General features: G+C 38.8%; 2 protein-coding genes across 2 annotated transcripts in view; both read left to right on the forward strand.

Moving 5' to 3' along the window:
* Positions 1 to 12,388, forward strand: part of ell2 (elongation factor for RNA polymerase II 2) — a 35,362-nt gene extending 22,974 nt beyond the window's left edge. The window contains exons 6-12 of the mRNA XM_007253933.4: positions 1,114 to 1,238; positions 1,362 to 1,428; positions 2,753 to 3,389; positions 5,178 to 5,238; positions 5,470 to 5,641; positions 6,441 to 6,485; positions 7,377 to 12,388. Of these exons, the coding sequence (XP_007253995.2) occupies positions 1,114 to 1,238; positions 1,362 to 1,428; positions 2,753 to 3,389; positions 5,178 to 5,238; positions 5,470 to 5,641; positions 6,441 to 6,485; positions 7,377 to 7,493 (1,224 nt within the window). The 3' untranslated portion in view covers positions 7,494 to 12,388. The remainder of the gene's footprint in view (positions 1 to 1,113; positions 1,239 to 1,361; positions 1,429 to 2,752; positions 3,390 to 5,177; positions 5,239 to 5,469; positions 5,642 to 6,440; positions 6,486 to 7,376) is intronic.
* Positions 12,389 to 15,045: 2,657 nt separating this feature from the next.
* Positions 15,046 to 15,382, forward strand: part of glrx (glutaredoxin (thioltransferase)) — a 5,804-nt gene continuing 5,467 nt past the window's right edge. Inside the window, exon 1 of the mRNA XM_022676599.2 lies at positions 15,046 to 15,361. Within this exon, the coding sequence (XP_022532320.1) occupies positions 15,155 to 15,361 (207 nt within the window). The 5' untranslated portion in view covers positions 15,046 to 15,154. The remainder of the gene's footprint in view (positions 15,362 to 15,382) is intronic.

The raw sequence follows: 15,382 nt of genomic DNA on the forward strand, positions 1-15,382 counted from the left end.
TTGAGAACAGATTTGCAGACGCTTGGTGAGATTTTAATCTCAGTGTCTTCATTTGGGAGAGTCACCTGGACTCTAGTTTTCTCAACATCTTAAAGGAAGGAGTTCCTGGAGGTGCTAAACAAATAGTTGCTGTTTTTTTTCCTTCACGCTGTGAAGCTTCAGCTCATCCCAATTAAATCACCTCAAATCACCATCTCAGTTAATCAGGTTTAGATCAGTTAATTAATGCGGAGGACAAACGGTTGCTTATATATGTGTCTCTTTATTGATGTCATATCTTTAATATTAATCTATAATGCAAAAAAAAATTCTTTGGAACAGCAAAAATAAGTCAATTTTATCTCTCTTCGTGCCTTTCAATATTTAGAGAGCTTGCCACCAATAGTTACTCATGTCCTTGACTCATCCCTTCCTTTCCCTGTCTTGTGCACAAGTGTGAAAGCCCCATCTTGCTAAATGTCTGGAACGGTATTGTGTGGATTCTAATTCAGACACAGAGTCAGAACAATCAAGAAACATTTACTAAATTTTACATTTTACTGTATTGGATTTAATTCGTGTGTAGCAGCTTTAAAAACAACTAAAAATATATATATTAAACCATTGTCTGCCATTAATCTTAAATCTGGAGTGTAAACTTTTCATCAAAAAAAAAAAGATTTTATTTTTAAGAATTTATACACTATTAGAAACCACAATATTGCAATACTTGAAATATATATAAGTGATTTTCAGTGGTACTCATTTAGCTGATTTTTTTTTTTTCTTCTGGAAGATTTAGCTGTGTTCACTGTTGTTGCCATTTGTTTTGTCATTGGACTGCCAGGGCTGTAAATTAAAGCAGGATTAAAACAAAATGTGCAATTCTGTTCAAAAAACAATTTGGGCCCATTTTTTTGAATTATTCTGTTGAGCAACTTTTCTAACCCGGCAGGATCATCAACTCTAAGATTCGTAAGAGCCATGTCCAGATCATTTGTTTTTATGTTACTCTCTTCCAAGTTACAAAGTCTAAGAAAAACAAGCTCATCTTATCTGTTTTGTGGAGTAATCAAATTCTAATGAAGTGCTACAGTATTCCCGATCTGTTTCTCTCTCTATTCTTGTTCTCAGGTTGCCAATCTGAACCCGAAGGATAACTCCTACTCACTAAAGGACTTTATGTACCGTGAGGTCCAGAGGGACTGGCCAGGATACTCTGAGGATGAGCGGATTCAGCTGGACAGGACCCTGGCTCGGTAAGCACTCAGTCCGTTTACAATGGCAGAGAACAGACAGAAGAAAACAAGCCTGCAGAAGCAACTGGATTGATGAGGTAATAATAGTTTCTGGCTGAAGCTAATGTTTTGTGTCTTTCGCAGTAAACTGGGCCTGCCTGCAGATTCACTCTCATCCAGCAGTTCTCCCAAAGAACCAACATCGCCACAGGTATTAAAAAAAAAAAAAACTACTAATAATAGCAAATCAGTGAGTTATACACATGCCATGAAGATAATGTCATTCAGGCCATTTCATTTCAGGTCATTTCACTGTCACAAAAAAAAAAAAAGCTTCTCCAGAAGACTTTACAGGAGAAGGAGAAAAAATTATGGGAGTCATTGTAAAAACAATTTTCCACCCATATGCCATTTTGAAACACCTTTTATAGGTCCATTTATTATTATTAAATACTGACACAATTTTGAAAAAGCCAAATGTACATGATCTTAAGTCATGGAATTTAAAATGAGCAATTTTCAGGCCTGCATAAGTTATGGAAAAAAAAAATACCCAGACAGTTTTGGTAAAGTTATTCAAATATGCAAACTACAAATGTGTGTTTCCACTTATTGACAGAGAAAAGTAAGTCAAGAAATGTAGCCCTACATGATGGAGCTCTCAGCATCTGACACACATTTTATAATTATTGAAGATTGTATCAACTTTGCTTAAAGAAATGTTGTTTTAATCATTATAGTTTTAGTTCATGTTTGGTTTTATTTGGTTATCTACATGAAAATTTGCCTAAAAGACATGGAAAAGTCCTAAGAAAAAAGTAATGGAAATTTATTGGTTTTAAAGTCTATGAACCCTGCCAATGATTCTGTAAACGTGGAGATATAAGGTGTTTGCATTACACTGGCTACCTGCATACTTAACCACCATCCAACCAACCAACCCACTCACCATCCAACCCACAGTGTCTTGCAAAAGTATTCATACCCCTTAATCCCCCTTTTTCATATTTTGTCACCTTACAACCACAAACTTAAATGAAGTATTTCATTGATTATAATCAAATAAAAATCTAAAAAAAATGTCACTTAAAGCAAAAGTATTCAGCCCCCTTTTCTCTGAAACCCCTAAAGAAAATCCAGTGCAATCAGCTTCCTTCAGATGTCACTTAATTAGTTAATAGAATCCTGCAGGTCGGTGTAATTTAGTCTCAGTATAAATCCAGCTGTTCTGTGAAGGCCTCAGTGGTTTGTTAGAGTAACACTAGTTGAACAAACAGCTTCATGAAGACCAAGGAACTCACCAGACAGGTCAGTTATAGATAAAGATAAAGTTATAAAAACGTATCCCAAGCTTTGAGTATTCTAATGAGCACTACATGGAAAAAGTATTCTACAACTGCAAACCTACCTAAGACATGGCCACTGGCCAGAGATACAGCCTAGAGGACCATGGTCACTCTGGAGGAGCTGCAGAGATCCACCAACCCTTTTTTATTTTTTATTTTTTTAAATCCCTTCTCTCTCTCTTTCTTTAGAAGCGCCAGCCTGAAGGTGACTTCATTGACCCTCTGATGCCCAAGAAGCCACGTATCTCCCACCTCAGTAACCGAGGTGCACCCAGCTCGTCGGAGCGTCGCACACCTACGGAAGCTGAGGACAAGCGTTCCGCGCCGCCGGTTACTGCAGCCTGCCCTGGGCCCTCCTCCCAGCCTCCCGTCTCTCACCCCCCTTCTGGCTCTAACTCCAACTCCCCGAGCACGCCCGAGGGCCGCGGGACACAAGACCTGCCCCTGGACCAGAGCTCTACGTGTGGGGAAGAAGTAGAGCGCTATGCCCCCCGCACTCTGATGCCCAGTCCCCCAAGCCAGCCCAGCTTAATCTCTTCCTCCTCCTCCTCCTCCACCACAACAGTCTCCAGCTCCACTGTCCTCCCCACCTCTGCCATGTCCCCAGCAGCCAGCAGTAGCAAAAAGCCCAAAAAGAAGTCCAAGAAGCACAAAGAGAAGGAGCGGGAGAGGGAAAAGGACAAGGGGCGACACCGAGAGGACCAGGTCAGGGAGGAGGAGAGGAGAGAGGAGAGGTCCAGGAAAAGACCTCGCACTGAAGCAGAGGAGAGGTGTGCACCAGCCACCATGCACAGCCCTGCTTTAGACACGGAACTGCATAGTGAAGGTAGGTGTTGTGCATCATATCTGACCAATTGTTTAGAAAAGAGTTGCCCTTAAAACTTGAAACTGTTTTACATTTAGAAATCTGTATGTATTTTGTTTATTTCTTTTACTGTTGATTATGGCTCACAGCCAATGAAAACCCTAAAATCAGTGTATCAGAAAATTTGAATATTACATAAAACCAGTCAGTACTTTTGACCGTGTGGGCAGTGTGCCAAGTCCTGCTGGAAAATGAAATCTGCATCTCTATAAAAGTTGTCAGTAGCAGAGGGAAATATGAAGTGCTGTAAGATTTTGTGGGAAAACAAAACTGCTCTGACTTTAGACTTGATAATAAAACAAAGTGGATCAACACCAGCAGATGACAGACATGACTCTCCAAACCATCACTGATCATCAGTAAATTTTACATTTTATTTGAAAATCAAGGAAAGAGTGGAGAGAGACACAGTCCAAATCCATGTGGATTTCATTTTCCAGCAGGACTTGGCACATTGCCCACACTGCCAAAACTACCAATTGGTCTTCTGCGACACTGATTTTTGGGTTTTCATTGGCTGTAAGCCATAATCATAAAAAATGAAATAAAAGAAATAAACGCTTAAAATAGACCACTCTCTGTGTAATACATCTATATGAGTTTCACACTAGTATTGCAGAGGTTTGTAAATATGTAGCACATTTGATTAGCTGGCTCTAAAGGGTTAAGAGTAATCTAAGTAAGTGGTGAATCAGCAGCAGGAATTCCAGAGAAGGCCACATACAGTATCTCTGCTTCCTGTCTGAGTTATGTGGGTCATCAAAGCCAACAGACGTCACACCCATGATGACTACCTGCATATGTTTCAGGAAGTTTCACAGAACATCTACACTGGGTAGATTAGCACTGTTTTGGTTATATTCTTGTTTTTTGCCTATAGTATGAAGATTAACAGGTATTTATACAGAAAATGGATCTATACTTTACAAGAAACCTTTCTCCCTTCATCTGGAGCAGATTGATTTAGGATTTGAGTGCAATCAGGAACAAGAACATTAGTGACGTCAGAATGTACACATACTGTCCCAAAGCATTTCAACACTGGAATTGGAATGTAAAAATGTTTTAATATCCTTAATAAGGATAATAAAATAATAAAATAAAAATTCTAGCTCTTTCATGTTAATGGGCTCTCCTTTTATAGAGACGGATAATATTGAGCTGAGAAAAAACAAATTGTCGCCATGTCCAAATACTGTATGACAGCATAATTATAGTGAATTTAAACATGAGACCACTTTAGTTTCTGAATTTAGATTTTGCTATATATAGGTTTATGCCTGAGAAAAATGAACATTGTTGTTTTATTCTATAAACTACGAACATTTCTCCCAAATTCCAAATAAAAATAGTCATTTAGCAAATACTGGCATTTATTTGCAGAAAATGAGAAGTGGCTGAAATAACAAAAAAGATGCAGAGCTTTCAGACCTCAAATAATGCAAAGAAAACAAAGTTGGTTTAAGAGTCCAAAAATCAATATTTGGTGGAATAAACATGGTTTTTAATCACAGTTTTTATGCATCTTGGCATCATGTTCTCCTCCACCAGTCTTACACACTGCTTTTGGATAACTTTATGCCACTTCGGGTGCAAAATATCTAAAAATCACTGCACGATAGGAGTTCATTACAGGGTTCTGAAAGAAAAACAAGTTGCCTGTATATATTCTAACACAAGGCCTAACTGTATGCATATATAAACCTGCTCAGCTGTTTTATGTCATTTCTTTCTTTGTTCTCTCCATAGACAGAACAAGAAAATCTGACTTCACTGACCTTCCCACGCCGGTGATCCCTGATTACATAGCGTGAGTTGACTTTTTCTGGGGCTGATATGGTGCTAAGCTAGCGCGAGTTTGTACTATAAAGATTGTTGTTTTGTTCCAGACCAAAGTACTTTCAGTTCATTTTATCTGTACAAACTCTTCCCTCTGCCCTCAGAGGACATGCAGTGATGGTATTTTAATCATGTGACTCAAAGTTGCACAGAAGTTCAATGATAAATATGTGTGTGTGTTTTATTTTCTAATGCTCTGCAGTAAGTACACTGCGGTGGTGTCCACAGACCAGAGGCAGGGATACAAGGACGACTTCAACGCCGAGTACGATGAGTATCGCGTCCTTCATGCTCGCGTGGAGAGCATAACACGGCGCTTCACCCAGCTGGACACTCAGTGCAGGCGCCTCCTGCCTGGAACCAAAGAGTACCAGGTCAGAGCACAGTCTCACCGTGAACTAAAGCCCTGAAAGCTCTGTAACTGAGCCCTATTTGCTTCATGTATAATACAGAATGCTAGGTGGCTGTGCGTAAGAATGAAAGAGAGTACCTGCCAAGTCCCTGCACTCTAAACTGGGTCACTATTCAATTATTTTCAGTTCTCAGGTTATTTCTTCCCCGTATTTCACCTTTTTAGAGCTTAAGACTTAAACATTGTGGAACAGTTGGTGGAAATCAGAATTTGTCAGAGTGGCCTAGTTAACAAATTAAATCCTTCCTTTGTCAGGGTTCGTACGGGTGCCTAAAATCCTGGAAAATGCTTGAATTTTAACGGTCTGTTTTCCAGGCCTGGAAAGTGCTGGAATTTTTGAGAACGTGCTTGAAAATGCTTGAAATCCTAACTACAGGGGTTTGACAATGAAACTGAAACACCTGATTTTAGACCACAATAATTATTTGTCCTGACTGGCAGTTCTGGGGGAAACAGGAGAGTTGAGGTGCACATTGAATTCTGCCGTGATTTGATCAGCCGTGGTTTTATGTTTTTTGGATACAATCCGGGTTATCACCCGAACATCCCTTTCAGACAGCTTCCTATTACAGCGTCCACAGTTAATCCTGTTGGATGCCGTTCGTCCGTGACTCTTGATACATCACAAAGACTTGTGTAATCCATCTATATTGTATGAGTTCCACATTTTGAATGACTGAAATAAAGTAACTTTTCAATTCTATTCTAACTTTTTGAGATGCACTGATTAAAACCTGCAAATATGTTTTTCTTTTCGGTAGGAGGTGCATGAAGAGGTGCTGCAAGAATACAAGAAAGTGAAACAAGTGAGTATTGTTGTTGTTTTTAATCTAATTTCAGTTTTAATAATTTATTTTTAGAGCTAGAAACTTCTGCTTGGCCTATTACAGTGGTATGAAAAGTAATTTGGGCAAAAATACAAAAAAGAAAAAATGAGACCCCTTAAAAATGATGCGTTTCTTTGATTTTACCATCAATTGAAAACCTCTGGAATAAAATCAAGAGGAAGATGGATGATCACAAGCCATCAAACCACCAAACTGAACTGCTTGATTTTTTTGCACCAGGAGTAAAGCAGCATAAAGTTATCCAAAAGCAGTGTGTAAGACTGGTGGAGGAGAACATGATGCCAAGATTCATGAAGAAAACTGTAATTAAAAACCAGGGTTATTCGACCAAATAATAATTTCTGAACTTTTAGAAATTTGTAAGTTCTGTATCTTTTTTTGTTATTTCAGCCATTTCTCAATTTCTGCTCTAAAATAAAATGAAGGCTATAAATTACATTATTTTTATTTGGAATTTGGGAGAAATGTTCATTTTTAACATACCATATAGCAAAATCAGATTAACTGATTCAGAAACTCTAAATTTTTTTCCAGAGCTGTATATCATATAGCAGACGAACACAGTGATATTTAAGAAGTAAAATTAAGTTTATAGGATTTATAATGTGCAATAATTCTTGGGCACCACAAAAGAAAAATGACATCAATATTTTGTCCTGTAATATTGTTGGAGTTCCTTACAGTAGAACAGTGTCAGAGGAGAGTTAAACAAATTTAATCACGGCTGCATGAGCTTATAGCTGTATTCAGTCACAGACTCGATCATTGTGTGGAAATCTATTGGATGCATAATTGAACATATAGTTAAAATTTGATTGCATGTTCTTTTATGTCTCTTTCTGTCCAAAGCACAATCCAAACTACCACGAGGAGAAGCAACGCTGTGAATATCTGCACAACAAGCTGGCCCACATCAAGAGGCTCATTGCTGACTTTGACCAGCGGAGGGCGCAGTCCTGGCTTTAGGTGGGGCAGACGAAACAAAACAAGACCCTGCAGCCAATCAGAGCTCTCCAAAAACCTCAAGAAAGACCACCACAGCCAGAGGGAGCGAGGGGATCAAACAACCTGATTTTTTTTCTTTTTTTTTTCTTTTTTTTTTCCTCTTTTATTCTTATTAAATGTCCCTTCTGAGTTTTCCCTTTAGTGTTCCTCCTCACTCCCTGTCACCCTGTGTGTTTTACAAGTGTCTACATTTCATTCATCATTCGTCCTCCCCTCTTCCCTTCTTTCCCTTTTCCCTTCTTTTTCTTTTTCTTTCTTTCATTATTTTTTTCCCCATCCCTTCCTTTTTTTTTTCTTTTTTTTTTTTTTCCTTCTCTTTTTTATTTCAAGTGTTGTTCCTCCTGACCACTCATTTCCTCCGCTGTTTAAGAGAAGGGCGACACTACTCTTTACTCTTCTCTCCTGCGATCAGTGATGTCATGCATGTCCGGAGGACGTCTTACGCTCAAGCCTTTTTTTTTTTTTTTTTTTTTTTTTTTTTTTTTATATTATTATTATTTTCCTTTTTGTTCATTTTGAAGGAACTATTAAACGACAAAAAAGGACAAAAAACGACAAAACAGAAGAGAATTAAAACATTTTTCAAAGCAAAGAAAATATTATTATATCTATACCTACCTGTATTTAAAAGAGGAAAAAAGGAAGATCTATTTATTTTGAACGGAAGCAAGAGGAGGAGGAGACGTACGACTTGCGATTTACGATTTATCATTAGATAAATCCACAGATGATGAGATGATTTAATTCTAAGGTTTAGGTTCTTTTTTTTTTCTGGATGCAATGCAATACCGGGGGCCTTACAATACAGTATGTATTTGACTTCCTGAAGCCTTTTGCACAGGGGCGGCTGAGCCAGTGCACGTTAAAAGACCGGGGTGGGGTTGGGAGGGGTGGATTGGGGTGCGGGAAGTGTGCGAATCCAGGAGCCATGAGCTTCCCTTCCTGCCGGGACCCAGCTTTCAGCAGTATTCTTGCTCACCGTGCAAATGGTGCCTTAATGTGTTAGTTTACACACACAGCGATGTGGAGTCTGACAGGCTCCCAGGGGCCCGGGGCAGCAGCGAGGGGGGACACGAGTGCGACCTAGTGAAAGGTCTCGCGCGCGCACATATACGTGGATGGTGTGTGTGCGTGTGTGTGTGTATGTGCTTTCGTAAAAAAAAGGTGCATGGGTGCATGCACATGCATTTGAGTGAGTGAGAGAGAGAAAGCACGAGAGAGATATAGAGCTATATTGAGGGATCGTAAGTGTTTATTTTTTTGAGATGAGAGGGTGTATGATTAAATGAGTGAGAGTATGTGTGTGTATATGAATGTGTGATTTTTTTTTTTTGGGGGGGGGGGTCAGATTGGAGGGGAGGGGAAGGGAGGGGGGTGGATGTGAATAGATATAAATACATTAAAAAAAAATAGAAAATTAAAACCAAAAAAAGCTGCTATAGTCTTTGAACAGCCAGAGCACTCAGGATCAACCTGGCTAGTGTTACATGTTCTTAATTTTGAGTGGAAGGACGGTGGAGAAAGAACGGATAGAGTGCTTTTTTTTTTCTTTCCACAGCGCCGTAAAAAAGACAAGGTACTGTTTTAAAAAAAAAAAGAAAAGAAAAAGAAAGATCTGAGACAGACCTGTTATGATTTCAGATGTCCTTCTTTATGATGATGATGACTATGATGATTTATTATTATTATTATTATTCCATGAGTTTCAAAGAGTTATTTATGACTTTAGGAATAGCAATGTATGTTTTATTTTGTTTTTGTTTTTGTTTTTTTTGTTTCTAAATTAAGAAAAACGGAAATTTGCTGATTTACGTTCGAAGTGCACGGATGGAAACCGATGGGTAGAAGTGATCAAATAAGTATACACCGGTCTTTTTCTTTTCATGGTATCCGTAGTGAAGCGATGCTTAAAGTTTAAGGGAAACATTTATGCATTATGTTTACAAAACCTGTGTTAGAATGTTTTGCCAAAAGGAAATCAAATATTGTTTGGATGATTTGGAATAAATGACATAGACTATGAGTTTAGCTTCTTTCTGTCGGACATTTAATACAGTTTTACTCTCCGCAAACATGATGGCTGTGTTCCAAAGCTTAGGCTGTAGTCAAGGTCCTATTAATACTCATGAGAAGCAAAGTGAGGCCTATTGGACATGCATTTGGAACAACTGAACAAATTGAAGATTTGTGTTGAGATTATGTTGCGTCACAAAGTCTGTTTTTTTTTTTTTTTATTTCTTCACAAAAACTAATTAAAATGAGAAAAATTAACATTTAAAACTCTCTCCAATTGTTGTGGTGCTGTTTTTCCATTTTTCCCTTTGAGTTTTAGCGACTGAGGGCAGTAAAAGATGCTTTTTTTTCTTTTCTTTTCTTTTTTTTTGGTGATTTTCTCAGCTGTACACTATGTAGTAATTCCTAAGTAATGCAGCCTAGGCTTTGGAACACGCAGCTCAGAACATCCTCGATCGCTTGTGCAATCTTCTGTTCACCTCACCCAGGTTATATCTGCGAATGCGTGCACTGTTGGTTCAGGCTCTAGTCCTCGAGTCTAATTCGAATCTGAACTGAATCCGATCACTACAGCCCTGTGCGAAGTCTTACTGGATGTATTGGGAGATGCTTGCTCTCGTTCTTTGATCCCGTTTCTTATTCCTTGTCCTGTCTTGAGTATTACCTCCACAGATCGTACACTACTAAAGTGTGGAGGATGAGAGATGTGAAGATAAGCTGACTGTCGGGTTAATCTTGCTGTAGTTCATCCAAACCATGCGGAAAGGAATAATCCAGCGTATTTTAATCCTAATTTCTCTCTGCTGCTTCTGGAGGGTGCTGCGGCGCCTTGGGGTGCTGTTGGTTTGCACATAAGGCCCAGCCTATAATATCATTCAGTGGGAAAGTTCTTTATTGTAAATGTACACTGACATGCCAAATATCATGGGATATAAACTGTACCATCCATCAGGCCTCACTATCAGGTCTCACTCTAATTCTAATTCTAAAAGTTCAACATCAATCACAGAATAACACTTACAACTTAAAGCATTTTTATACCTCTGCTTTATAATTTTTTTTAGTTCAGTTAAAATCTTTTTTTTTTGTCAACAGGAGAAAAAAGTAGGCTAAAAGCAGGCAAAATATTTTCTCAACAAATGTAAAAAATCATGCCATAAACTCTACACAAATATGTGTTAGTCCAGAGCACAGAACCTTCTTCCTGTATTTACCTTCCTTCTAGCTCCGCCCCAGACAGCTCTGACCAATGAGCAGTGAGAATGTTCTCACATAAGGTTCTGTGATGTGTTTTGGTGAGGTTTTTTTTTTTTTTTTTTTTCTCCCCCATGTGTGAAAACAAAACAAACCAACCCTGAATGAAAAATGCTTTAGTATAATACATTTTAAACAAAAAAAAGACCAGCACAAACCTACTATAGATGTGAAATCAATTTACACACTGCTCTCCCATGAGTTTTGGCATGTCAATGTATTTCTTATATAAGGTATAAATCTTATATAAATCAGATTCAACAGTATGGAAGCCCATTCCCGCCACCTAAAAAAAAATCAATCCAGCACATTTTTTTTTATTATTATTAGTAGTAATATGTAAGTAAACTGCTATCTCATTATTTTTGAGATCGTATCTCAAAATAATGATCTACCATCTCAATATTTTGTGATAGTCAGTTTAAAGTAAAAAAATTTTTTTTTTTTCCCTAAAAAGCAATCACACTTGCTATTTCAAAATAATGACTAAGTATCTTAGTTTTTTTGTTGTTAATTTTAGATAGCGGCAATGGGCTTCCATACAACAGATTATTTCGTAGAAAAATTTATATTGACAGACAAGTATTCCTATTAGACCCACCAAGTGTCGCCCACTGTGGTTTGACGTCTAATGGTCGGACACTTTGAAGTCGTCCGCAGAGAAACAGATAAATGCTGTTCTGTATTTGGATGTGTTCCTGATTTGGTAGTCTGAGGCAGTTCTCAGCAGATGGGATGTGTAAGCTTCTTCCTTAGGGACTGATGCTATCTTTCCATGCAGCTCGGCAGAGTGCGCCGGTGCCTGAGCGAAAGTGCTTTTTAATTTTTCTTCCCCTCCCTCCATCCATCCATCCTTCCTTTCCCTGGATAATTACATTAGTCTGGTGTCCGAGAGTTAGATCAGGCAGAGACAAACGACAAAGCCAAACACATGTGATGGTTAATTAGCCGAGTCCAGCAGCACTTTATCTCTCAGCCCTGTAGCCTGATCCCTCCATCCTTCCCTGCGAAACGCAGTGCAGATCATCTGGCCGTCGTGTTCCTGTAATTGTTGGCATTGAGAGATGTAGGATTGACTGGCTGTCCCTTCAGTGAACTTGGCGGGTGGACTTGGTGTGTGCACTATGTGTAAGTGTAAGTGTTTGCTGGGTTGGTTGGTTAGTTGGTTAATGGTTGGGTGGGAGGAGAAGGAGAGAGAGGACAATTAGCAATTAGGCATTCTCTGATCCGTACAAGCACATAAAACACAAAACTACAACAATAAACATTTTAAACTGCGCTTTTTTATTTTTATTTTTTGGGACTGTGGTCTTGAATGGCCTAGACTTAATTCCATTACCCTTTATGAAGAGACCATTGAATAATGTCTGTGACACTAACTGTTGAAGAGAAAGGAAGAACGATGTGTTGGTTTCGGCATGCGTCAGACAGGAAACGTGCAAAAGCAAAACTAAGTGTTGGAAGAACCTCAGCAGAACACTGTCCTCTGTTGATTTGATGGTGCGATGGGGTTTATTCAGATTGTTCTAGAGTATTTCCAACCAATGCATTATTATCAGTTCAATAAAATGTGAACCTGACAAAAGCAATGTGTGTGTTTGTGTGTTTGTATGTTTAGATTTTATTTGTAGGCTTGGCTTTGACTCACTACCAGAAGGGCAATCCTTAAAGCAGACTTCATTCAGCCTGAAGTCAAGTCTTAAGTTTCAGAGCGCTGAGGGATGGCCAATTCCTATTGGTCAGTCCTCAACTTTAGGCTTGAGTTATCTATGTACCTATTTGAGAAACCCAGTTTATATCAACGTTGAGGCCAATAGAAATACTGGATTGCGGAGAAAATACCACCGGTTGTAATAAATTAAATAAATTCAGTTCAAAATGTGAAACTGATACACAGCTCTGGGGAAAAAACGAGACCACCCTAAAAATGATGAGTTTCTTTGACTTTATCAAACTGAAAACCTCTGGAATATAATCAAGAGGAAGATGGATGATCACAAACCATCAAACCACCAAACTGAACTGCTTGCATTTTTACACCAGCAACTATATAAAATATGAGTTTCACATTTTGAAATGAATTACTGAAATAAAGTAAATTTTCAATGATATTCTATTTTTTTTTTTTTAGATTTATTAAGAAACATAATACATTTGTATAGCTGCCCACATGTCTAGATAGCTGTATCTGTAGCTGTAACTATGCAATGTAGAGTGTTCTTCAATAAAGCTGAGCTATCAACAATATGGCAGAAATAATTAATAAAGTATTGCTAGCTTTATTTACTCATATTATGTAAATAATAAATGGCTTTAAATATATGCAATTCTGTCTAGTTAATATCAAATCAATATCAATTGAAGGAATAGTTAAACCTATTAATAAACTACATTGCTGTTATCATTACACAGCCTGTCTGATTGGATATTATTCTTGTTCAGAAAAGTACAAAAACTTTTTCAAAGCTTTTAATGTAATTTCCTGATCATTCTATTAATATATAATCAAACTCCTGATCACTCCACAGCAGAACAGACTGAGATCAGTCTTTCAGAGAGTTGATTGCTTGTGCTTCATGCTGACCCTTTCACCTCAAATTGCTTCACCATGCAGTAAAAGTACAGATTTTGACCTCATTATCTGATCGCACGTGGGCAGGGCTGTTTGTCCTGGTTAAAGTGTGTGATGACCACGTGACCATGTGGGAATGCTTTCCACTCACTTCAGAGTGCAGTAAACAGGTATAATGGAATGCTTTCCGGTGAAATGGACATTGTTCAATTGACAACAGATGTTCCTCTGGTGAAACCATTCAGAAGTCTTTTAGGATCAGAGTCATTTCTGTGTGTGTGTAAAGACCTCTTAATAAAATAATTTATATGCATTTAATTGCACTCAATTATTTTAGTTTAACGCAGTACTGTGTAAAATGGTATGCTAAAGTGTTGCTAATTGGCAGTTGCTATCATATCTGAGGTGGTTGCTAAGTTATACCAAGTGTTTGCTAAGGTGTAGCTAACTGGGGGCTAGGTGACTGCTATCATATCTGAGTTGGTTGCTAAGGTTTTCCTCGAAAGATGATAAGGTACTACAGGTTGTTGCTAATGCTAAGGAGTCGCTATGCTATCCCAGGTGGTTGCTAAGGTGTTGATAGAGAGTTGTTATGAAATCCTACATAGTTGTAATTATTAGTGGTTGTTATGGTGTTGCTATGGTTTATCAAGTGGTTGCTAATGTGTTGGTATTTCTTTGCTAGGTGGCTGCTAGCATATCCCAGGTGGTTAATAAGGGGTTGTTAGGTGGTTGCTGGCTTGTTGTTACAGTTTATATGGTATTTCAGGTGGTTGCTAAAGTGTTGCTAATTAGTTAATGCTAAGCATATCTGAAGTGGTACTTAGGTGTTGGTAGGCAGTTTCTAAGTGTTTGCTAAGGTGTTACTACGAAGAAGCTATGGTACTACAGGTTGCCTCTAAGGTATCCTAGATATGGTTGATATGTGGTTGTTATGAGGTTGCTATGGCTTATCAAGTGGTTGCTAAGGTATTCCAAGAGGTTACTATAATATCTGTTGTGGTTGCTAAGGTGTTGCTAGGAAATTGCTATCATATCTGAGGTGGTTGCTAAGGTGCTGCTAGGCAGTTGCTAGGATTTTTTCAAGTGGTGGCTAAGGGGTAGTTAAGTGGTTGCTAAGGTATTCCAGTTGAGAGCTATCATATCTGAGGTGTTTGCTAAGGTGTTCATAGGCAGTTGCTATTCTATTCAAGGTGTTTGCTAAGGTGCTGCTAGGCAGTTGCTATGATTTATCAAGTGGTTGCTAAGGTATTCAAGGTAAGAGCTATCATACCTGTGGTGTTTGCTATGATGTTTATAGGCAGTTTCCATGTTATTCAAGGTGTTTGCTAAAGTGCTGCTAGGCCGTTGTTAGGATTTATCGAGTGGTTGCTAAGGTATTCCATGTGTTTGCTACTGTGTTGCTAAGCGGTTGCTATAATATCTATAATATCCTAAACTCCACAACTTATCCCAAAAATACTGGATGGAGCTCCATCATTCAGGAGAACAGAGATCCACTGATCCACAGCTCAATACCGGGGGGCTTTATACCCCTCTAACCCACGCCCAGCGTTAGGCATGGTGCTAATATAAGTATGTCACAGTAAAATACAGATTTTACTTTCGAATAGAAGATCAGTGTGTGGGAGGAAGAGGAGGAGGAGGAGGTGAGTCAGGGATCAGGGCAGCGGTCGTTAGGAGGAAGTAGCAGAAGGGAACGCCCCTCTGGTAGCTAGTGTTCAGAGTGGAGAAGCTTCTTTACTGGCCGGTGGAACAGCAGGAGAACAGCAGCAGCAGCAGCATGGCTCAGGAGTTTGTGAAAGCTAAGATCCAGGGGGATAAAGTGGTGGTGTTCCTGAAGCCCTCGTGCCCTTACTGCGTTACAGCCAAAGACGTTCTCTCCAAGTACAAGTTCAGAGCTGGACACCTAGAGATGATCGATATCAGTGGCCGGAGCGACATGAGCAGCATTCAGGACTTCCTGCAGCAGATCACTGGAGCTAGAACTGTGAGTAGTTTAACTGTGTGT

Source organism: Astyanax mexicanus, chromosome 17 (assembly GCF_023375975.1).
Source record: "Astyanax mexicanus isolate ESR-SI-001 chromosome 17, AstMex3_surface, whole genome shotgun sequence".
Taxonomy (NCBI): domain Eukaryota; kingdom Metazoa; phylum Chordata; class Actinopteri; order Characiformes; family Acestrorhamphidae; genus Astyanax; species Astyanax mexicanus.